Below are 23,882 nucleotides of genomic sequence, written 5' to 3'. Positions count from 1 at the left end.
GTACAAATAATTGTCAAATCAGAGAAAGTGGCTAGTAACACTATTACCAGTCAATAAACAGATAAGCAAGCCTTCATTGAAACTGAAGAATAATTTATTCAACTGTTAAGAGAACTGTTAGAATAATTCAAATTGCTTACACTGAATAAACAAACCTCTTATACAGAGAGAATGAACACACTAAATAGAATGGACCATGGCATGGTTTATAAGACTGTTTAAGTACAAGTCTCATGCTCTCTGAATTATTTCCCAAGTAAGAGAAAATTAATTTTAGAATGCAAGTAATATTTATATATTTTTAAATCTCTAAATTTTTAAGATCAGACTACTATGTTTGAGGGTCCTTTTGAGTTTAGAAATCTGAGTTTAGAATTTCACATGTAGATCAACTATTTGATTAAGTTCTCCCAAAATCAATGGGAGAAAGTAGACTTGCTCACTTACAAACTGAAATGAATTTTAAGATCCTTACATTCTTATGGGTCAGTTGATTTATTTGGTGGCAAACACAACTGAATCTATAATAATAATGTCAAAGACAATTATTTGATGTAAAAAAATTTTTGTTTAATAGCGACACTTTCAGAAAGTGAACATAAACTATACCTTCATTGCCCAATCAGAGTCCAGGTATCAATTTAAATGTACACTAGAGTTAAGAATTAAAACTGTAGGTACAATTATATTTGGGGATTGGGAAAATTCAAAGAATTGAAGCAAACCAATTTTTCCAAGGTACTTCGTTTCCAATAGTCCATATTCTATGTTTACTCCATCTCTACTCACTTTTTCTCTACTTCCTTCCAAAGTGTATATCTTAATATACAGGTTCCTCTTCTGCCAAGCAGACTAAATAAGTGCTATTCTATCCTAACATTTACCTGCTGTTACAGACCTCCTTCACTTCAAACATTTCTTCTCTTCCTGTTGCTCCTTGATCAATATCATTTCAGGATCACGGAGGCTACTCCTCCCCATTGCTTACTATTTCAAACTGTACTATTAGTTCTCTCCTGTGCTTCTGAACAAGCACTGGTCACAGAAAATTCACATGACAAATATACAGGCCTTAGATGAACCTCCTTTAATTTTATCCTATAGAAGCTGGTAAATATAAAACTTCTACACTAATAAAACATTTATTTCAGGGTTGGGGGTGAAGCTCAGTGGCAGAGTGCTTGCCTAGCATGCATTAGGCCCTGGGTGAAATCCTCAGTACCACAAAAAAATAAAATAAAATAAAAATAAAACATTTATTTCTGGCTTCTGTATTACACTTAGATTTGCTCTCTTCACCTCCCCCATTTATTCCTGGCTTCCTGAAAGACTTTGATCAATTTTTACTCTCACCTTGCCTATAATCCTTCAAGGCACTCAATGCCCTTTGCCTTCCATCAAGAAAATATAAAATAGTTCCTTAGATTCCTCCAGACATAGAGGAATGTAATATTCAGTCTTTGCATACTGCCTTTTATACAGAGCTACATGCCTTTTTGTTCCTGGAGAAGTGACAGTATCAGTATATAAATTGTTCCTTCTGGTTTTTAAGTTCCAGGTTTTAAGGTTTTCTTCTCAAATATACATTTTCCAAAACCTACATTTTTTACCTTTTAAACTGCCATTTTAAAATGCCATTTAAAAGTACTTTAAATATGTTTTCATATTCACATGAAGCTCACCTTAACCAAAGTATTCATTTGGAACTGAGACCCATCCCCAACAAAAAAAAAAAATTTTTTTTGAGGAGTTTCCATTGTTTTAATCTTGGGGTCATAAGATCACAGGTAGAAAATGGAAAGAAATGAAGTTCCTCAAAAAAGTAGAGTTGAAAGGAGAAAGAAGGACTGGCAGAAAGTTGCTGAGAACAGTTATTCTGGAAACATTCAAGCACACATCTCTTCCCACCAAATGCCAATGGAGGGTGAAGTCACCAGAACCTGCTAGGCCAGGTTTGATAGTTGTTTACCTAACACCAGATTCCTGGGGACCCTCGCTTCATATCTGCCTTCAGAATATGTGGACTTCAGGGCTGGGGATATAGCTCAGTTGGTAGAGTGCCTGCCTTGCATGCACAAGGCCCTGGGTTTAATCCCCAGTAACAAAAAAAAAAAGAATATGTGGGCTTCAATATGACACAATGATAGAAAAGAGAGAGAGAGAGAGAGAGAGAGAGAGAGAGAGAGAGAGAGAGCGCTTTTATCCACAAATAAGGTGGCTATATAATTTCTCAGAATCACAAATTCAGTTAGACTATTTGAATACACTTTTTTTTAAATGTGGTAACTATAGCTATTTCCCTATGTAGATGTAGTACTATGAAAATTCCTTTCCATATGTTATAGAAAAAAATGTACTGTCATTACTGAAACATATTCAGATGGAGACAATTTGTCAATTAAAAATAAAATTTTTAAAAAATTTTTTAAAAAACATTCAGAGGTGGAGCTGGGGTTGTGGCTCAGTGGTAGAGCTCTTGTCTTGCATGTATGAGGCACTGGGTTTGATTCTCAGCACTGCATATAAAGAAATGAAAATAAAGGTTCATCAAAACTAAAAAAAAAAAAATTAGAAAAAAGAATAGATAGAGCATAATATTCAGCCTTATATACAGAGCTATAAGCCCTTTTGCTCCTGGAGAGGAGATAGTATCAGCATAGAAATTGTTCCTTTTGGTTTTTAAACATTATTTTTTAAGATTTTCTTTTCAAATATAACATTTTCCAAAGTCTACTTATTTTGGGGAAAAAAGGTGACTTTTTTAAAAAAACTACCTCATTTTAAAATACTTTAGGGACAGGGGATGTGATTCAGTAGCAGAGCACTTGAGTAGCATACATGAAGACCTGGGTTCAATTCCCAGTACCACAAAAACAAAACTCCTTATCATTAAATACTTTAAATGTTTTCAGATACCTCTTTGGACACAGAAAGAAATCCCCATTTTTCCGAGATTTTTCCCTCTGTAGACTTGTAAATCCTGTACTTAACCATTACTCCATTTGGGCCACAACAGCATTCCTAGGCCCTAGGTCTCTTGCAAATAAAACAAGGTGAGTCTAGCCACTTTTTTGTTATTCTCACATAATAATTGCACATTTTTATGTGTACGATGTGCTGTTTTGATACCTGTAGGCTTTGTGTAATGATCAAATCAGGGTAATCAGACATTTATCATCTCTTTATGATAAGAACTTTCAAACTCTTCTAGGTGTTTTGAGATATATGTTATTGTATTTAATGTACACATTATATTGACGGAGGTTTAGCCCTTAGATAAACCACTGACTTTTGCCTGCTATTTCACACATATCGAGTTGGTTGCATTATAATATCTACAACATGACAGCTCTAGGTTGAATTACACAGTACTTTAATTTCTATATGATTCTTCATTTAACCAAGGTATACAGACTTTTGTAAATAGTTCATTTAAAAATACTTCCATTTACAATAAATTTTTCTAGAAAGCCAACTATTCCATGACAAAATATACCTATGTTACTCTAGCTCATGATGCTTTAACTATATTGCCTATTCATGTTTCTATGTTTTAAGAAACATACATATGTCATTAAAATCTATACTAGTCATAGTTCGGTGACAAGATACACGCCTACAAGCAGGCATTTTAAGAGCACACAAAAATATCTTAGGGTTCTAAGCATAGGAACCTGCTTTTCTTAAAGTACATGTTAGTGCCTATTTTTGGTATAACAACATTTAAATACAAAATATACTGTTATTACAGAATGGTGATAATTTTTTAAATGATATAATGTATATACTACTTAAAAATATGAAAACCAAATTATAATTGCCACCATAATTAAGTCTAGTGATATTTTAAAGAAGTCATTCTATTTCCAAATGCCCAATTCACTGGTTATGAATCTCTTGGGTCTCCTGAGTATTCAACACTACAAGCTTTCAGTTATAATTTCAAGGCTGTATTTAGGGACCACTAATTTCAGTTTTTCTTTTCAATATACTATGAAGCATATGATAATACACACTGAGAATGTTGCCCCTATAGTATTTTGGGGAAACATAGTTTTATAAGCCAAGATATGACTCTCCCCTAGAAGTGAATGATTAAAATATATGCCAAACTGTCTTCCCAATGAGTAATTCAAATGGCACAGACATCTTCATCTCCCCACTCGGGGCTGTCTTCCCATCCCACCATAAAAGATTGCTGTGTACAAAAAGACCCTAGGATGTCTTTACTGAAGAGAGAACTCCTTACCTGATTATGTGCTAGCTTTTATCACAATATCACTTTACATCATTTTTATTCAACTATATGAACAATCTGTTTTCTAAAATAAAAAGTACAACATAACCCAGTAGTTATTCCAATTAAATTATACACACATCAATATTTCTATCTTCTTTGTTTTAATTTAGAATTAAATTCAGTGATTTTTTGAAAACTAGACTCCAATTTCAAAAAAGGGACATACTGTTGTTGTTAAATATTGCTCTAAATGATGAAGGCAGATCTAACAAAAGAAGTCACAAATAAATCCCCTAAGAATGAAACAGTATTTTACACTAGCTATGATTATTCTCCAAAAAATCCAATCATTTCAGTACTACTTAAAATATACAGTTTTATTTTTAAAATTAATTTGAATAAAAAGAAGTTGATAGGATAGACAGTGACCATTCAAAACAACTTTGAAAACCTTCAGGAAAAAATTCTTCTCTAACCTGAAGGAAAAGGAAATAACACTAAAAGTGACAACCTTATCAGCTATAGATATCAGAAAAGGAAGGTACTTCCATTTCATCAGCAGAGGAGAAAGTTGTTTTCAGTGCCTACAGTCACCAAAGACTGGTAAAGAAGTTAACTCCATCTGGGGTAGAGGAGTCAGATCAACAAATGAAACCACTGCTTGTCAGTACTCGGGGAGGAAAAACATATGCCCCAGCCATTGGTATCCACAGAGTATGTTGTGGCAAGATATACTCTATCACAGACCAACAAATGGATTTGGCCAAGGCAAAATTGAGTAAGGTTTCAAACACTTCTAAAGAAAGCAGAAAGCCCACAGAAAGGACAGCAGTAAAGAAAACATAACCACAAAGGAAACTTAGGCATAAAATATGGATATTTGATGCCAGAGAAGAAAACCTAAGAGTGACTTACAGGCTTTATACATCAGCCAGGTTTATTGAGTTAAATATCCATAAAAAATAAAGCCCAATTCATCTTTTCCATAGGTGAAAACTCATAGCCATCTCTCCTGTTGTACTGAAATGAGAAAGGGTCATTTATTCCACTAAAGACAGAGCAAAATTTCCCCAAAGAACTAGAGACATGGGACAGAGACCAAAAGAATACAAGTAAATTATAGTCACATATGAGTAAGGAAAAAACACTTTTTTAAAAACCTTATAGAAAAAAAAAAAAAAAACCTTATAGATCACAATTCCAAAGATTGTTACTAATGAAAAAAAATGATAGTTGAATAACACCAAAATTTACAAAACACTTTCATACATGTTTTCTCATCCTCTTACAACTCTGGGAAATAGGCTGGGTAGATATCAGTATCATCTAACTTTTGGGGAGGAAAAAAAAAAAAAGAGTCAAACAAAGTTAAGTGACTCATTTAAGGTCATATAAGTAGTATGAAACAAAGACAAAACTTCAAGTTTTTTTAATACAAATATTATACTCTTTATTATACCATTATTATATAAAACTCCTACTGAAATCCACCCAAAACATACTAATAAAATTCTGGTCAATCTAACCATGCACTGCTTACTTATCAGTCCTGCAGCCAATCTCAGAATTGTCAATATAAAACTGCTTTCACACTCTGGTAATTTTTTGAAAAACCTCAATGAAGGAAGAACTTCAGAACTGAATCCTTCCTATAAAAAATAACTGATTCTGACCATTATGATTGCATTTAATGAATTCAATTTTACCCTCTCAACACTGATGAGCCACTGCTAGTGTTTGTCAAAACTAACAAAATATAATGTCTGTTTCCCCACAGCAAATCCCTACTTGTTCCCTCACCTACTTCCATAATGCATTGTCATTTATAACCTCTGACAGTTGTGCCACATTTCCTACATTACTTAGAAACCAAGCATAGTAATTTTAGAAGGTTTTGTACTGGAAATTGGTTTCCTAAAGAAAAGGTAACCCTCACTTTTCAGTAGAGTTAACTCATGAGGATGACTTAGTTTTCATGCACTACTTTTTCAGTATGAAAAATATTTTCAAATAATTTTTATTTTGACAAATCTTGATCAATAGAATTTTCATTGTAATTCTTCCTTGGGCTAATAAATAGAATTTGAGAGTTATAACAACATAGTACATTGCAGAATAAGGAGCACTGTTGTATAAGTCTATTTCACAGGTATAATAATCTGTATATAGTGGGGGAAGGAAGAGGATGGGGTAAAGATAAGACTTCATCAGTTCTTAGTGCTATTCAAAGAAGAAAGAAAAACTTAATCTGGTACATAATTACTAGAATTCTACAATGAAACAGAGACCATTTATTAGACTTTAATACAACCTGGAAGAATATCCCTCACCACCAATTGGTTCCTTGTTTTCCAAAACAGTTTTCTAATTTGGTTTTCCAAATTCTGATCCTAAAAGCATTGCCTACAATGGAAGAAATTAATATTCCTCATGCCAACTACAATTAACAGATTTTTGATTATCAAAAAAAAAAAAAAAAAAAAACTTCTTGTGATTTTGGTTAACATAAATCAATCATCCAGAACTTCATTTGTATTGAACCTGCAGATAAAAACTGTGTTCTGCAAAACTGAGGACCAGATCACAAACTGAAGGAGTTACCAGGCTCTTACTTTGATATCTCTTTCAAAGAAATAAATCCATTTATAAAGAATTGCCTTCACCAAGGGAACAGAAAAGAAAAACACATATTGAGCAATAGACAAATGTCTTGTGAACTACAGAATGTCTGCACTAAAAGGGACTGGAGGGACCTTCTATCTGAGCCTTACTGTTTTGCAGATGAGAAGTTACACTGTATCCTAGAGATTAAGTTACATATCCAGGGTCTTAAAGTTAGTTGGAGTCGGGCATTTAACACAGGTCTCCTGACTTCCCTAAGTCAGTGGTTTTCCCATTAAACAACACTGCCTCCTTCATCCTAAAACAGTTAAGAACAACTCTGAAGTCACCCGAATTCAAATACCAGTACCCCTACTTCTTACCCCTGGATAGAAAGTGATTTAACTTCTCTAAGCCTCACTGCATTCATCTGTAAGTAGAAACAATAATATTTTATTAAAGAACTAAATGAAAAATAAATATGAAGTGCTTATCACAGAGCCTAGAACAAAGTAAGAACTCAATAGAAACCATGGATTAAGTAACACAATTACAATTTAAACATACATAATATGAACCTTACATCAAATAACTCTCTAAACCACAATAGTGTTACCTTGCTATGATACACATACTTCCTAAGTACATTAATTTTAATTATAATTATGTCAGAGAAACAGTATAATAGTAAAAAAAATCAGGATCTAAAAATAATACCACCAAGATATCATTTCTAAATGCTTAATTTATCTTTTTATTAGAATGTAATTGACTTTATTTTTAAGTGTCATGTCAAAGCTTACCTACTTACAAACAATCATACATAATTTTGAAAAGTAACCAGATCCTAATTAAGTGAGAAAACTTTCTATAGTCATTCTAAACCATAAATCTTAGTAATAAGCACATTTGACTAGGAAACTAATTTATTCACCTTTTTAAAATGCTATGATTTAATAATTACCAACAGAAGAAGTTATAAAACTAGTTAGAGATGTCCCAAGTACTCCTCACCCAGTTTGCCCCAATAGTAACATCTTATATACCACAGTATATCATCAAAACCAGGAAACTGACTTTGGTGCTAATTGAGATAATTCACACAGCATAAAATTCACCATTATAAGTGTACAATTCAATGATTTTCATATTCCCAGATTTGTACAACCGTAACCATCAACTAACCATCTTTTAAGGTCACCACAGCATAACTCTAAAGACCATAATGTCAAATGTCTTCATTTTTTAAATCTACCTAGTTCAAGTTAGAGATAACTTTTCATTTTTATTAGTAATAACCAACTTTTTCAGAATTCACTTTTATTTATGCATGTTTACACCAACATATATTAAGATACTAATTCTACAAAGATGTAATTTTTGCCCTTTAAAAAGTTTGCAGCCTAGTAAAAGGCAGACATCTGAGATGGTACATTTTGAGGTGATAAGGTCCCTCAGGCACTGCTCAGCAACACTGGGCAGGGAGTCTATCCTGGAATAAGAGGTGGTAAGAGTCTGATCCATGCAGGCAGAGAAGACAGCACATGAAGGATGAGACCAGACAATGCTGGAAAGGGAGGCAGCATCCAGGCACAATGGCACACATCTGTACTCCCAGCTACTCAGGAGCCTGAGGCAGGAGTATTGCAAGTTCAAGGCCAACCTCAGCAACTTAGTGAGCTTCTCAAAATAAAATTTCTAAAAAGGGATTTATTTTAAAAATAAAAAATTTAAGCCGGGTGCAGCAGCACACGCCTATAATCCCAGCAATTGGGGAGACTAAAGGAGGAGGATTACAGAGTTCAAAGCTAGCCTCAGCAAAAAGCGAGGCACTAAGCAACTCAGTGAGACCCTGTATCTAAATAAAATACAAAATAGGGCTGGTATGTGGCCCAGGGGCCAGATGCCCTTTTGGGGGGTACTCAATCCCCAGTAACCCCCCAAAAAAGAAAAAAGTTTTAAAAGGTATAGCTCAGTGGTAGAGCACTTGCCTAGCACGCATGAGGCCCCGGATTCAATTTATCTAGTACCTCAAACAAAAAAAAAAAAAAAAAAAAAAGAAAGGCAGCAGAAAGATCATAGAAGTCCTTCTAAAAGTCTATGAATTGACAATGGAAAAACCATGAAGGATTTGTAAAAAGAGAAAATGATCAGAGTTGCATTTGGGAAGCACGTGAAAGATGGGAATAGGTCTATAATGCCACAGTTAGATTAAAACCTAGACAATCTAGCTAGCAAGAACAGATGGGGAGCCAGCGAATGCATTGCATTCAGCTCTAAATACTTAGCATTGGCCCAGGAGAGGGTCTTATTCCCAGCTGCAGGTCACTCTGGCAGAGTCTTGCTCAATGAGGTGTTCAACATGATTCGTTGATTGTTGAATATTTTAAATACTACCCCCACATGAAGGATAAGCTCATAGGACTCATTTTTTTTTTAACTTTGTTTTATTTGTTTTCTTAAATTGACAGGCAAAATTATTATATTTATCATGTAGACAGGATATATAAAGAAAAGTGTTCTAGATTACAATTTAGCTTAACTAAATATCAAACTAAGACAAATCACTTAAATTTTTTTATTATTTTTATTTATCTTTAATTTTTTACAGACTGCATTTTGATTCATTGTACACAAATGGGGTACATAATTTCATTTCTATGGTTGTACACAATGTAGATTCATACCATTTGTGTAATCATACACGTATATAGGGCAATGATGTCTGTCTCATTCCACCATTTTTCATACCCCCTCCCTCTCATTTTCTTCTACATATTCTAAAGTTCTCCCATTATTCTCTCATTCCCCACCCCCACCCCCATTATATATCAACCTCCACTTATCAGGGAAAACATTCAGCCTTTGGTTTTTTGGGCTTCGTTTATTTCACTTAGCATGATATTCTCCAATTCCATCCATTTATTTGCAAACGCCATAATATTATTCTTCTTTATGGCTGAATAGTATTCCATTGTGTATATATACCAGAGTTTCTTTATCCATTCATCTGTGAAGGGCATCTAGGTTGGTTCCACAATCTAGCTATTGTGAACTGAGCTGCTATAAACATTGATGTGGCTGTGTTCCTGTAGTTTGCTGATTTTACGTCCTCCGGGTATAAACCAAGGAGTAGGATAACTGGGTCAAAAGATGGGTCCATTCCAAGTTTTCTTAGGATTCTCCATACTGCTTTCCAGAGTGAATGCACCAATTTACAACTCCACCAGCAATGTAAAAGTGTGCCTTTCTCCCCACATCCATGCCAACATCTATTATTGTGTTCTTGATAAAAGCCATTCTAATTGGAGTAAGATGAAATCTTAGAGTTGTTTTAATTTGCATTTCTCTAATTACTAGAGATGTTGAACACTTTTTCATATATTTATTAATTGCCTGTGTGTCTTCTTCTGTAAAGTGTCTGTCCAGGTCCTTGGCCCATTTATTGATTGGGTTCTTTGTATTTTTGTTGTAAAGTTTTGTAAGTTCTTTATAAATTTTGGAGATAAGTGCTCTATCTGAAGTGCATGTGGAAAAGATTTTCTCCCCCTCTGTAGGCTCTCTCTTCACATTCTTGATTGTATCCTTTGCTGAGAAAAAGCTTTTTAGTTTGAGTCCATTCCATTTAATTGATTCTTGCTTTGATTTCTTGTGCTTTGGAAGTCTTATTGAGGAAGTCTGATCCTAAGCCAACATGATGAAGATTTGGGTCTACTTTGTCTTCTATTAGGTGCAGGGTCTCTGGTTTAATTCCTATGTCTTTGATTCATTTTGAGTTGAGTTTTGTGCAGGGTGAGAGGTAGAGGTTTAATTTCATTTTATTGCATATGGATTTCCAGTTTTGCCAGCACCATTTGTTGAACAGGCTATCTTTTCTCCATTGTATGTTTTGACTGTATTTATGTGGTTTTTGTCTCTGTGTCTTCTATTCTGTACCATTGGTCTGCCTGTCTATATTGGTGCCAATACCATGCGTTTTTGTTACGATTGCTCTGTAGTATAGTTTAATGTCTGGTATTGTGATACCTCCTGTTACACTTTTTCTATTCAGGATTATTTTGGCTATTTGAGGTGTCTTGTTCTTCCAGATGAAGTTTATGATTGCTTTCTCTATTTTTTAAAATTTTATTTTATTCTTTATTCTTTCTTTCTTTCTTTCTCTATTTTTGGTACTGGGGATTGGACCCAAGGGAGCCTTACCACTGAACTAAATCCCCAGTACTTTTTCATTTTTTAAATTTTGAGACAGGATCTCACTAAATTGGTGAGGGTCTCTCTAAATTGCTGAGGTTAGCCTCAAACTTGCAAACCTCCTGCCAAGGACTCCTCAGTCTCTGGGATCACAGGAGTACACCACCACACCTGATGAGAGAGTTCCTTTAAACAGTTAAGTCTCTACCATCACACATAGTTGCAACATTAAACCATAGATTTTCAGTATTCTTTCTTCATCCCCAACCTGTTTCTCCAGATTATAACTGGGTATTTATTTCTGCTTACGTCTCATCCTACTCCATCCTCAGTTACTCTGGGTTTGATCTTTTGTTTCTTCCTTTAGTGAATTATTTTAATTCTCCATCCAATTTCTCTAACTTCAGCTATCCATAGAAAAGAGTCCCTTGGCCATGAACAAAGACACTCAACCCCAAAGCAAAGACGCAGTAGACACACAGTCTCACTTGAGCTAATAATTTTTTTAAAAAAGTTAATAGAAAACTCTAAATATTTAATAGCCAATCTAACTAAAATCCAGTTTTCAGGAATCTTTTGGTTGGAGCCCCAAAATGTCAAGACAGATTTCCATTCATATTATCTCAAGTTCCAGTTAACTACAATACATAACACTCTTATGTTAAATAACAACTTGAAAGATATTCATATGTGAGATACATGTGTGTGTCTATATATGTATATTTACATATGCACTTTTGTATATATTACCTGCATTATGATTATACTTTTTAAAAACACCTCCTGCCACACAAAGACCATAAGTCAAGTCTATCTAGGCAATGATGGCAATAAGAAATGGCAATAGGAGTGCTGAGGGTGAGGTAGAGTCCTGCTTCACAAGAGGAAGGCCCTGTATTCAATCCCCAGCACCAAAAAAATAATAAGAAATTATAAGAGATTATATGAAAAGAGTGGCCAAATGTATAAATTAGCATAAAGCAAAGGAAATAAGAGATAAACAGAAAAGCTATCATGTCAGGAAAGATGATAGAAAACAAAATTATGGAATTCAGGATGTGAGGGGAAAGTAAAGTTTCTACACTTAGAGTACTTGCCCAGCATGCATGAGGCCCTGGGTTCCATCCCCAGTCCAAAAAAATAAATAAATAAATTCCACTTCTTTTGTCACTGTCTTTCAACCAGAAAGTAAAGGTATCTTATGTGAGATATACTACTAGTAAAAAATAGTTCATAACATTTTGTAATTATATATTGAAAGATCTAATTTGCAGCAGAACATCATATCTGCCTCTTAAAAAATGTATTCTACTGTCATGTATAACTAATTATAACAAATAAAAAATAAGTAAAAATAAACTTGAAAAAGGCAAATGGAAAGATGAACATATACCACTTACAACCTTTCAATAATAAATAAGTTTTTGGAAAGTTGAAAAAAAAACAAATTAATAAGTTCTCACACTCATTACATATTTATCATCTGAAAAACAATCATCAGACTTTCTAGTGTACCAAATGTTAAAAATTAGAATGAGCAATATTTCCTTTATCATAAAAATTATTAGAAAACAATTCTTAGATGTGCTCTCTGTAATGTGACTATTCATTTAAACAAGTTTGTCTAAATTATTCAAGACATAATTAAAAGAAAGTGTGTGCTAATTTTTCAGATCATTTATTCTACTTATAAAGCCTGACACAGCAATAGTTAATTCAGTATCTTACGTGCTATAACTACTCCAAGCAAACTCCTATGCACATTTTTTAACCTATTTCAAATGTACTAGAATCTGTAGTTGGGGATAATTTGAGGTTATACTCTAGTACTAGAATAATCTTTTATCTTTTTTTTTTTTTTTTTTTTTTTTTTTTGGTGCTAGGGATTGAACCCAGGTCCTTGTGCATGCTAGGCAAGCACTCTACCAACTGAGCTATATCCCAGCCCCTTATGTCAGATTTTACCTCTCAAAAGCAAAAATTTCTTGGATAGAATAATCTGAGTGGTCTCCTAAGAAACTGATGGGATATTCTGTTACACAAGTAAGTGTATATTGTAGAAATGCAGGTTCAATACACCATAAAACATTCCAGGCATCTTTGCCAGTCCATGGAGTCCTTCTGACCTACAAACTTCCAATTCCAATAATAACATTCAAGGTTTGAATTTTTCTAGAGGCCAAAATCTGAAAAAGGGCAGGCTGGGTGCTTTTTCCAGCCTAAATAATTCCTAGAAGTTCATAAGCTCCTTCAGTGAATTGATTGATTCTGCTTTATTGTGTTATGATCAAGGTTTTTATCTGCTTAGTTCATGTCTAACAAAGAATCTTGGTGGGACCTGCCTAGAGCATTTGGAATTCTCTGGGAATCCTGAAATCAACTCTTCCACTTAGGTATTCTCAAAACTAAGCTGGGGCCATGCACAGTGGTGAATGCTTATAATCCCAGGGCCTAGAGAAAGACTGAGACAGGAGGATAGCAAGTTCAAAGTCAGCCTCAGCAACTTAGCAAGGTCCTAGGCAACTCAGTGAGATCCTGTTTCTAAATAAAATATTTAAAAAGGCTGGGGATGTGGTTCAGCAGTAAAGTACCACTGGGTCCAATCCCTGGTACCCCCATCACCGCCCCCCCCCCAAAAAAAAGCTAGGTGGGGCACAAACTAAAGGCCCTTTAGTTAAATCAGGATGCAGAGAAAAAAGGTTCCACAGCAGCCTAGAGACGAAGGACAATTTGCCTGACTATGAAAGGTCAAACTATGAAGATCCCTAATGTTTCAGCTTATTCCTGCTACATGTTCAATGACAGTAGTCAGACATTAGAGTGTGCCCCGGGATATGCTGTGGTATGCCGTTTTGATGTACCACTATTTTTTTCAGATCTTGGGTCTGTGGGCTTTTACTAATTTTTTTGGCTCTCATAATTATTAGTACTTCACAGCAAGCCCCCTTAATCTCTCCAACAAAGGAGTGCTCCTATTGTCAGTTATCCCCTATTCATCAGTCTTTAGACTATCCCTTCTTTCTCTCCTTTTCCAAAGCAAAATAACCTATTAGCATTGGCATTCTGCCGAACATTGATTGCCCAAATGCCCAACAGTGCTTTCTTGGAGGTTCCCATTCCCAAAGCTCCAGCCTGGCATTGTGTTGAGAGCTAAAAGTGCACCCTGTGTAGGGCTGGGAGCTTTGGAGCTGGCAGGCTATGAACCAGGGAAGCACTCCTGGGTCTTCTAGAGAAGCTATTTTAGGTGGACACTTAGGTTTAGGTATAGAGACGTTCAAATGTGCCTTTTAGGGCTGCATGGGTCACATTTCTTAACTGTTCATACACACAACTGAAGCCGCACTGTATCCATCAAAAGATTTTTGAGGGGTTGGAGTTGTGGCTCAGTGGTAGAGCATTTGCCTGGCATGTGTGAGGTCCTGGGTTCAATACTCAGCCCCACATATAAATAAATAAAATAAAAGATCCACTGATAACTAAAATAATATATTTTTAAAGAGGGGGCTGGGATTGTGGCTCAGTGGTAGAGTGCTTGCCTCACAAGTGCGAGGCAATGGGTTCAATTCTCAGTACCACATACAAATAAATAAATAAATAAATAAATAAAGGTTCATCAACAACTAATAAAAATTAAAAACAAAAAGATTTTTGTACCTCAGCTAAAAGTTGAAATTTGACAACCTCTCCCCTTTTTTTCATCAGGTTGCTAAAATGATACCAAAGAGAAGAGGTCTTTTGGAAATAAAATTCATGTGTAGTTGCTGCAACCACAGAATTAAGATTGAAATCTGAATCCACCTTTTTGTTATGCAATGTCATTGCTCTGGAAAGAACCTTAATTTGTGTTGTACAGTTTTAGAATTAGATTTAATTCAACACCAGCTTTATGCATTTATTTTTAGTTTGGACTGACTCCTCTCAGCATGTCACATATGATTGAAATTTACTGACAGTAATTTTCCCTAAGCAAGTACATTTCTGTTATTTGACTCAACTATACCAGAGTAAGACAGATAAACATAAAGGAAAAACCAAAGACTCATCTTCATCTGTTCTATCTAGAATCAGACTACTGATCGCAGCCTAGAATGACCCTCTGCCTATCCCAACATCCCATTTTCTGCTTTGGGCAATTTTTCATAACCTTGCTCAAATCTCACCTCAATTGAGAAATATCTTATTAATTTTAGAGTCCCTCCCCTCTCCCAGGCTCCCCTGTACATTTGCACTGCACAGCATACCACTTGTCTGAGCCCCTAATTTCATTATGTTTATAGTTTGCTATTTGTGTTTACAATCTATCTAAATTGTAAGTTCTTGTATGACAAAGGTACTTACTCTTCCTTTTACTCAATGTCTTAAGTTGTACAGAAAAATTATTTTTAAAAACAACTAAATATACAAAAATCACATTGTTTAGGCCAGGGAGAACAAAAAAAAAAAAAAAAAAAAAAAAAAAAACCTGATAAATATAAAGGCACCAAGTTAGTGTAACAATCCCACTGTAAAATCCTTAGAATCCTGCCCACTTGAAGAAAGGTGTGTACACCTACAAACAACCTAGCTTTCACCTTACAAGAATAGAAAATCAGTTAAGTCTATTCAGAAATAAAGCAAATGTTAGAAATGTAACTTTTTTCATTCTTTGCTTCTTCTTTCTCACATTTGATATCCAATCAATAAGACTTGTCAATTTTACCTACTAAATGTCTCTAACCCACTAGTAGTGACTTACCTGGAAATCTTAATAAACTAGACTGCTGAACTCCATCTCTAGTTTTTGTTTCACAACATCTCAGGTGGAGCCAATAATTCTAACAATTCTAACAATTACCCAGCTGATACTGATGCTGCAGTCCAGGGACCACACTTTGAAAATATCACTGTTTTAACCCATTCCTTACTGTATCTTCCATGCTTTTGACAGAGTTCACAATTTCTACAAAAGGGAAAAAGAGTCCTTGGGTTGTAGCATGGGAAGAAGACTTGAATGATACATTAGAGTAATTAGATTTGTTCTTGATCTTGAATAGGTTCCTTGGTGGGCAGTAGACTTCTGAGGTTTTGAAATGATCATTAACACTCAGGAATGAGACCTAAAGCATTTCTAGAGTTGTCCACAGTGACTCAAAATTTGAACCAGCAGATGAGGTCATGGTCATACAAGGAGTCAGAAAAAGAGGAGGGGGGAAATGAAAGCAATAATCACTGTCAATAGGGTGTTTTCTGTAGACAAGTGAATGGGGCTATTGTACACAAATTCAGTGATCGCCAAGCATGTGGCCCAATTATTTTGCCTGTATGAGCATGGCACGGAAAGATCTATTTAGAGAACTTGATTCACACAAGTTTGTGTTTAGCCTGACATATAGCAGACCAAAGCCTAGAGAATCTGAACCTAAGAGTCTTGACAAGTTCCTGTCTTCCAAATCTAGAATACAATGGAAGGAAGTTAGAAAGATCACAAAAGTAAACACCATCCTTAGAAATAATAAATTGCAACTGATAAAGAACCAATACAGCGGTCTATCTTGTTCAAAAACATTGACAACAATAATGAGATCATATAGTAGCCTTGAGAGGCAAGAGGTCTATAATTTAAATCTAGGATTTAATCTCCCAGAAAAACTGGAGTTTGGAGTATGCACACTTAGACTCTACCCTCCTCAGGCTATCTTTGACTCTACCTAAATTTAAAGTGTTTATAAAAGTTCAAAGGGTTGTATTGGTCACCAGAGTCTAGAGTCTTGAAGAGGGAAGACCTGCTTCAAAGCTAGAATAGACATACGACTGGGTACTTTGCTCTCTTAAGGGAAACACCATTTACTCTGCAACATGGAAATGAAGATGGTTTAGTACCCTTCATATTTATCAGCTACATAAGAAAACTATTCAGGTTGTTGACCTGAGCCCAACAGGTCAAGGTCAGGAAACAAGAGGGATGATGACTGCCACTTGGCCTTCAGAAAAGCAACATTACCCTTCCTTAAGCACCATACAGGTATAAAAGAGAAGGTTGATACCAATCCTCTGTGGTATTCACATTTGTTGTACAAGCACTGACTAGGCACACCTAAAGGAAGAGTGACACACAGCTGCTCCAAGAAAAAGGATCTGCAGAACACACAGAATATTATGATGAAGCTGTAGAAGATGAATTCGGATTAAAATAGACAACTAGAAACAGGTTGAGCAGCATGGTTGGAACAAAAGGTTTCGAAAATGAAGCTGTGAGGGTGTCTGCTTCTTGTTTTATGTGGTACTGACTTAAAGGAAAGAAGTGAAGAAGGTTTCTATAGCTCTGGTGATCCCTACATTACTCCATGATGCAATGCACTACACAGTATTCATTTGATCTAAGCCCTCTAAACCTGCAGAGATGAGGGGGGAAAAAACCTGAAAGACTTGAAATCCTAAGAGACAAGCCAAAAAGTCACAGGAGCTTACGGACTGGGGCTCCATTAATTCAACAAAGGATAATTGCAGAAAGTTATCAGAGACCTCAAAGACTCCATAAATACCACATTTACATACTGTACTTTTCACCAGGGAGATGGTTGAAGAGCAAATGGTTTGCAATGGGATGGGTTGAGATTGCAGAAGAGTTATACAGTTGTTAGGAAATGTTTATTGTTTTCGGGTATAAGAAATCTTAAAGTGTTGAAGCTAACACAGCAATCATGCTGCACAAACAAATCAGAACAAATATTTATTGAACTATAACTGTGTATGGCTTTGAACAAGGTGCTATAATTCTTAGGGTTCGTGATTTACAGTTTTCTCTTACTCTCTCCTTTGTAAATTCTAAAATACAATCTAACAGAAATACTTTGGATCATTTTAAGAACTTTAATATAGTAATTATTAAATCATTGACAAATCTCTTCTAAAATTAATGCCTTAGCTCTTATTTTGTGTTATACATTTTCATACCCATACCTAAACCACTGCAAATGTACAACAAAAATGTCTTATTTTAAGTCTGATATGAATCAGATTATGATAAATGAGTCCCTGGGCAATTGTAGCAAATAAAGGACTCAAAAACCATATTCTTTTTTATTAAACATTATGTTGAATAGCCTCTTCTAGTATATTCATTCTAAATATTTAACAGAATGCAAATTCATACGAATACCCATGAGTAAAATCTGCTGTGGTAAACGCTCTGGATCTCTCTCGGATTCCACTGACTCTTCCTTAAACAGGAAAAAGAATGAGTACACAATTGCACATCTAGAATTTACCTTCCAGACAAAAAAAGACAGATTTCAATTAGTTTATACAATAAATATTTAATATAGAAATGAAGAAACAATATAAGTGCTTTTAGGATTTCTAGAAGGCTAATTTTGGAATCATCTTAGTTTCAAGAGTTAGTCTAACTGACTTGCTATTGTAACAGAGATCCTGAGAAAGCATAATTATCTGTTAAAATTTAAAAATGCAAATCAATAAGAAAATACAACAACTTTGTGTTTTTCTCTGTGAATAAAATTATCTTAATTTTCTAACAACATCCTTTTGCATTAATGAAATCAAGGCTTCCACTTACCAAATATGAAGCAGAAATCCTTAGAAAAGACAAATCATACTCCAGGAATAAATACCCCTCTGAAGCCAAAGACTTGGTAGGATAGAAGGAAGGTAAATATGAACTCCTGGAATTTAAAAAAGGATCCCAATAAAGAATCAAGCTATCCCAGTCTAGGATTTTAAGATTTCATAGAAATTAACCAGAAATCATTTTAAAGGCACTTAAAGTATAAACGGATTTATTTTCTTTAAAAAGAATAAAACAGGTGCGGGGGATATAGCTGAGTGGGTAGAATGCTTGCCTTACAAGCACAAGGCCCTGGGTTCAATCCCCAGCACTATATAAATAAATAAATAAATAAATAAATAAATAAATAAATAATAAAAAATAAAAAGAATAAAACATTTTCCAATTCTATTTTTTACTTGAATAAGCCACAATGTATATAGTATATTACTATTTAAGTGGTTTAAGTGGTCCTTATTATTTGTAATATTTCCAAATAATTTTCTTTTGACTATAAAATAAGTATTAATATTTCCATTTTACAGATGAGGAAATTAAGTTAGAGATGAAATGACTTAGGAAATCAGAATGGAGAGAAAAAACAAAAACAGAATTAAGAGATAAAACAAGCAGTTTTTTTTTTTAATTATAATAGGGCTGCCTACTAACATTTAGCAAGTTCCTTTGACCTCATAGACCTATTTTTTCAACATTAAAATAGAAATAATACCACCTACCTCTCAAATGGTTGATGTAAGGTGTAAGCAAAGCATCTAACAGCACACTCAATACATAATTAGGCATTTGAAAAGCAAGTGCTCTCCCACCAACCCTCCATTCCATTCACCTTGTATGATAGATATGTAATCAATCCATAATGCTATTGTGAAGGAAATGAGATAACAATACATGTAGAGTGCCTGGCAAGCACAGGACTCAATTCATTTGTTCTCTCCCTCCCTCATCCTAGGTCCCAAAATTACTAACAGGATGAGCCACAATCAAATCAAAATATTGGTTCCTCTATAGAACAGCCTCCTAACATTCATTTTATTTATGGTAGTAAATTATTTAAAAGTCATTTTAACCTGGCTACTTAATCAGTTATTTTAATGTATCCCCACCAAAATCAAATTCACTTCTAGGATACCTTTTCCTTTCAGTAATAACAACAAAAAAAAAAAAAAACTATTAAAATTTCTCACTTGAAATATGTATTTTTCAATACATGTTTCCACTGAAAAATTAGGCAATGTATACTCTTAATAATTTATAAACTATTATAACATGAAAGATAGTTAAAAATATATTCTTTAGGATATTACATGCCTAAGCATTCAGTTTGAGTTCAAAGACATTAGATGGCTTTCTCATTTTTCATTTTTCCTATTTTTCTCCCAAATAAAATAACAAAGTAAGGTAGTAAATGTGGAACATAAATATAGATATGCATAATAAAACAGATAAGTGAAAAATATGGACCAGTTCTACACTTATGAGTCAATGACCTTCAAAACTGGCAGGGAGCTATTAACAATGTTCTTCACAGGGGAGCAATTATATTACAACCCTCCAATGTATACTTTCATTCCTCATGGTCTACAAATACATTTGCATATCAGAAAGAACGAAATAATCTGATAACTGTGGCAACCTTCCTTGCGAAGACATAAGGCATTCTGATTACCTTAATAATCACATCCTAAATGCCAGATCAGTATAGCTGCATTATGAAACCCTAGACCAATACTTTGACAGAAATGCTTACAACTGAAATTTACCAATGTATCTATCATGATTTCAACCTAGTGATACATTTCTAATCCTGTAATAACCTAAGTGGTCTCTGATTATCTCAAAAGTCATAAAAATCCTTCTAAAATAAAGACCTTATTTAAACACAAACATGACATAACACTTCAAGGAAAAAGAGTTCAAATTATCACCCAAAAATTTTATATATACAGTACAATTTTAAAAATATTGGAAATATTGGTTAACCTAATAAAAAGCTTACCTATCCTTTCCATACTACTTTAACAGACTGTGTACCAGTGTTTGACAAATAAGCACTTGCATACACACACACACTATAGAAATGTACAGGACAGTTGCTAAGAAAAGCTCAATCTCTGATCAAAAAGCTATATGTAAAAATATTAATTGCATATGATATTTTTTTTTATTTAAGTTTTCCTCACGTGGGTTAAAACAAAAGCAATTCAAAAAGTGGTGCCATAGAATGACATTACATATACTTTAGAGTTCCTGTTTTTTAGATTCCATACAAGAATCACAATACACAATCATTAACACATCTACACTGACTACAGTGTGACCAATTACAACATGCTTAATTTTTTAATAGCATTAATAGCATTAAATTATAATAATGTAACATAAGGGAGCAGCAAAATGAACACAACTGTAGTAGGATATAGCAAGCAATGAGTCCTGCTTAACTTAAAAATATTCTTTTTCTCAATGACAATGAGAGGAAAAAAAAAAAAAACTACCCACAATTGTAATACCAATCAACCAGCCTCATAAGTTCCACCAACTGGGAAAAATAATTAATTCCCATTGTGATACCTTAAAACCACAAGGTTATCAATTGTTTCTAGTGGAGTGGTAATGTGAATTGTGTTCATTATACTTCATGCCTTGGCAAAAGTTAATGACCTGCTCCAGAAATTTTATTTCACTTCATACCGGAAAAGTATTCTTAAGACTCATGAAGTCTAAATCTCACACTGCCCTTGATAGGCTATTGTGTAAAAATGCCTTCAATTTTAAAACAAAAGGATAAAGACTTCGAATGTTATCAAATAACAAAGATATCAACTGCATGTTTTTTCCTCCTCCACCAAAACAAAAAACTCTACGTGGCACAATGATACAATAGACACAAAAAGTAGCATGCCACTCATTCATTAAGGAAATAATACATAACATTTCTCTACCATATTCAACTACAAAAATCCTTTCACTTGATGGCTAGCATCTTTGTGACCGTTTAATCTGTATTTAAGTGGCCTTAAAAAGATATTTTGAGCTCTTTCTTTACCCTCATGGATCTTTGGTAGCAGTCATCACTTAAGCCCAGAGCTGGTTTTGGGGGGAGGAAGGAAAGGGAAAGCGGAGACAAGGCTGAACTGAGTAGAGTCAGCACAGAGCAGCTGCTCTCATATACTACCCAGCGTCTTTTTCACACACCGCTATTTTCTGCTATTGAGCATTGTCAGCAGAAATAAATAAATAAATGGGGGTGGGGTACCAAAGAGGGTAAGACCCCAGCCGGCAGTTTTTGTCTATCACATCTGAGCCGAGAAGCCTCCTCTGGATTCTTGCTGCTAAGGAAAGGGATCAGGTGAGACCCTTCCGGGTCCAACTCAATTTGCTTCTCCACAAAGGGCAGTTACAAGCAGTGAGCGCAGAATCCTCGCGGCTGATGAACTAAACACCGGGAGCATTGTCAAATGTTTTCAATCTTTGACTTTATGAAGGAGAAGAGGGGGCTGACTGCATTCCTGGGAAAGACTACTACTCCTGATGTGGCACACAGCAGTAGTGCAGGAGCATAAGCAAGGGGTTGTAAAAATCCCTTCAAAAATACCAGGTTTTGAAATAAATGCTGTGCAGCATTATCGTATTGTTGGCGTTTTTTTAAGTCACTGATTCTGGCCACTGCCAACCACCCCAATCTCTGGGACTTGTTGCTAAGTCTCTACCTTACGCCCCCCAGAAATGCCCAACACAATAAGCTTTGGGGATCAAAAGGCGGGAGCGGGGGCTAAATCTTTAAAGCCCAGAGGGCTGGGCTCCCTTCAATAGGCCACTCTGCATGGGCTGCGCGTTCAGTTCCACCTTCTGAGAGCTCTGACTCACAAATGCTAGGGGAGAAATTATGACATAAACCTTTATCCTTCCAACCAAAGACATAAGAAAAGCCGGCCAGCAGCCGTTGCTCAGCCGGGGAGTCGAAGCCTGCGCCCCTCGACGGGGCGGCCCATGAAGGAGCCTCCAGTCCTGCCCTCCTCCCTCTTGACGCCCTCGGAGCGTGCTCCCTAGCCAGAAGGGCTCGAGGAGCCAGGAGCCAGAACCCATCGTCTTCACCTCGAAACAGGGCAAGAGAGGAGTTGAGGGGCCGGAACGCGAGGACTCCCCGGAGGCAGCGCTGAGTATTGATCCCCGGCAGGGACTCCAGCGAAGGAGCCCTACACCGGGGCGGTTCTCCTCAGCCAGGATGGACAAAGCGCCGCGCTGGGGCTGAGGAGACCACCTGGCGGTGGCCACCCGCCAACTTAACCGACTCGTGAGACTGGGGGGCCCCGCGAGCGGGGCGGCGCGGTGCTGACCTGAATGGTGCAGGTGTACTCGCTGTCGTCCAGCAGCCGCACGGTGCAGCTGTACTCGCGCTCCAGGCTCCTGCTGCTGCCGCTCATCAACCTGCTCAGCATCTTCCCGCCCGCTCGCCCGTCCCTGAGAGCGACGCGGCGGCGCTGCGGACCCTGGACCAGGCGCCCCTCAGCCCGGCAGCTCCGCGCCCGCCGGGGGCACCTGCACCATCACCCTGGCCCGATCGCCTCCGCTGCCTCCTACTGGCCCTGCTCCTTCTCCTTCTCCTCCTTCTCCCGAGTCGCCACCGCTTCCCCCAGCCCAGAACAAGCGCTGGGCTCTCTCTCCGGCGCCCCACTGCCCGTGCCCAGCTCTTGGGGCGGGGTCTCAGTCGGAGGGGGCCAATGGGGGTTAGCGCGGCAGAACTGAGTGGCAGACAGAAAAGCCAATAGAGATAGGGCATTGGGATGATGGGCGGGCGGGGAAAGCAATCACGGGAGAATAGTCATACTCAGCGAAGCTGGTCCAGCCCTCTAGCGTCCCAAACCAGAGCCTCCTCGCTTCCCCGTGGTTCCTATGGATGCTGTTTCCCCTCCCCCGGGCCAGGTGTGGGTATCCAACAAGATTGATGTCTGCTGTCAGGAATACATTTGAGCTGTTTCAGTGGCTATGTCCCGCAACCTGCAACGCTGCGGTTCCGGCCCTCTTGGGAGCCAGGACAAGGAGCCGGCAGAGTGCGAGATCACAATCCCTGCACCTGCAGAATACAGGCGCCTCCCATTCCAAACCAGTCTGCTTTCCCCCACCTGTGCTGTGCGTTGTCTGCCTTATGGTCCTCTGTACCCCACTACTCGTATTTCGGAGAACATCTGCTTTGTAGAAGCTACTTAAGTAAAAACTGTGGAGACCGCAGAGGTTCGTAAGCGCCTGGGTTTAACCCCTACACTTTGTAACACCCTTTTCCTCCTT

General features: G+C 36.5%; 1 protein-coding gene across 7 annotated transcripts in view; it reads right to left on the bottom strand.

Moving 5' to 3' along the window:
• Frmd5 (FERM domain containing 5) overlaps window positions 1–23,223 on the bottom strand; it is a 300,312-nt gene extending 277,089 nt beyond the window's left edge. For 6 of the 7 annotated variants that reach the window (XR_007107012.1, XM_047539101.1, XM_047539097.1 and 3 more), the window contains exon 1: window positions 22,934–23,223. Coding sequence is in view for 5 of the 7 variants with exons in the window: in XM_047539101.1 (XP_047395057.1) it covers window positions 22,934–23,035 (102 nt within the window). In the remaining 2 variants the exon portion in view is untranslated. Of the gene's footprint in view, window positions 1–18,587; window positions 18,666–22,933 lie in introns of those variants that run through there. The other variant, XM_047539105.1, reaches the window with a different exon arrangement.
• Window positions 23,224–23,882: the final 659 nt, after the last annotated feature.

Source organism: Sciurus carolinensis, chromosome 2 (genome assembly GCF_902686445.1).
Source record: "Sciurus carolinensis chromosome 2, mSciCar1.2, whole genome shotgun sequence".
NCBI lineage: Eukaryota > Metazoa > Chordata > Mammalia > Rodentia > Sciuridae > Sciurus > Sciurus carolinensis.
The sequence above is the reverse complement of the archived record's forward strand: the minus strand, read 5'-3'. Positions and strand labels throughout refer to the sequence as shown.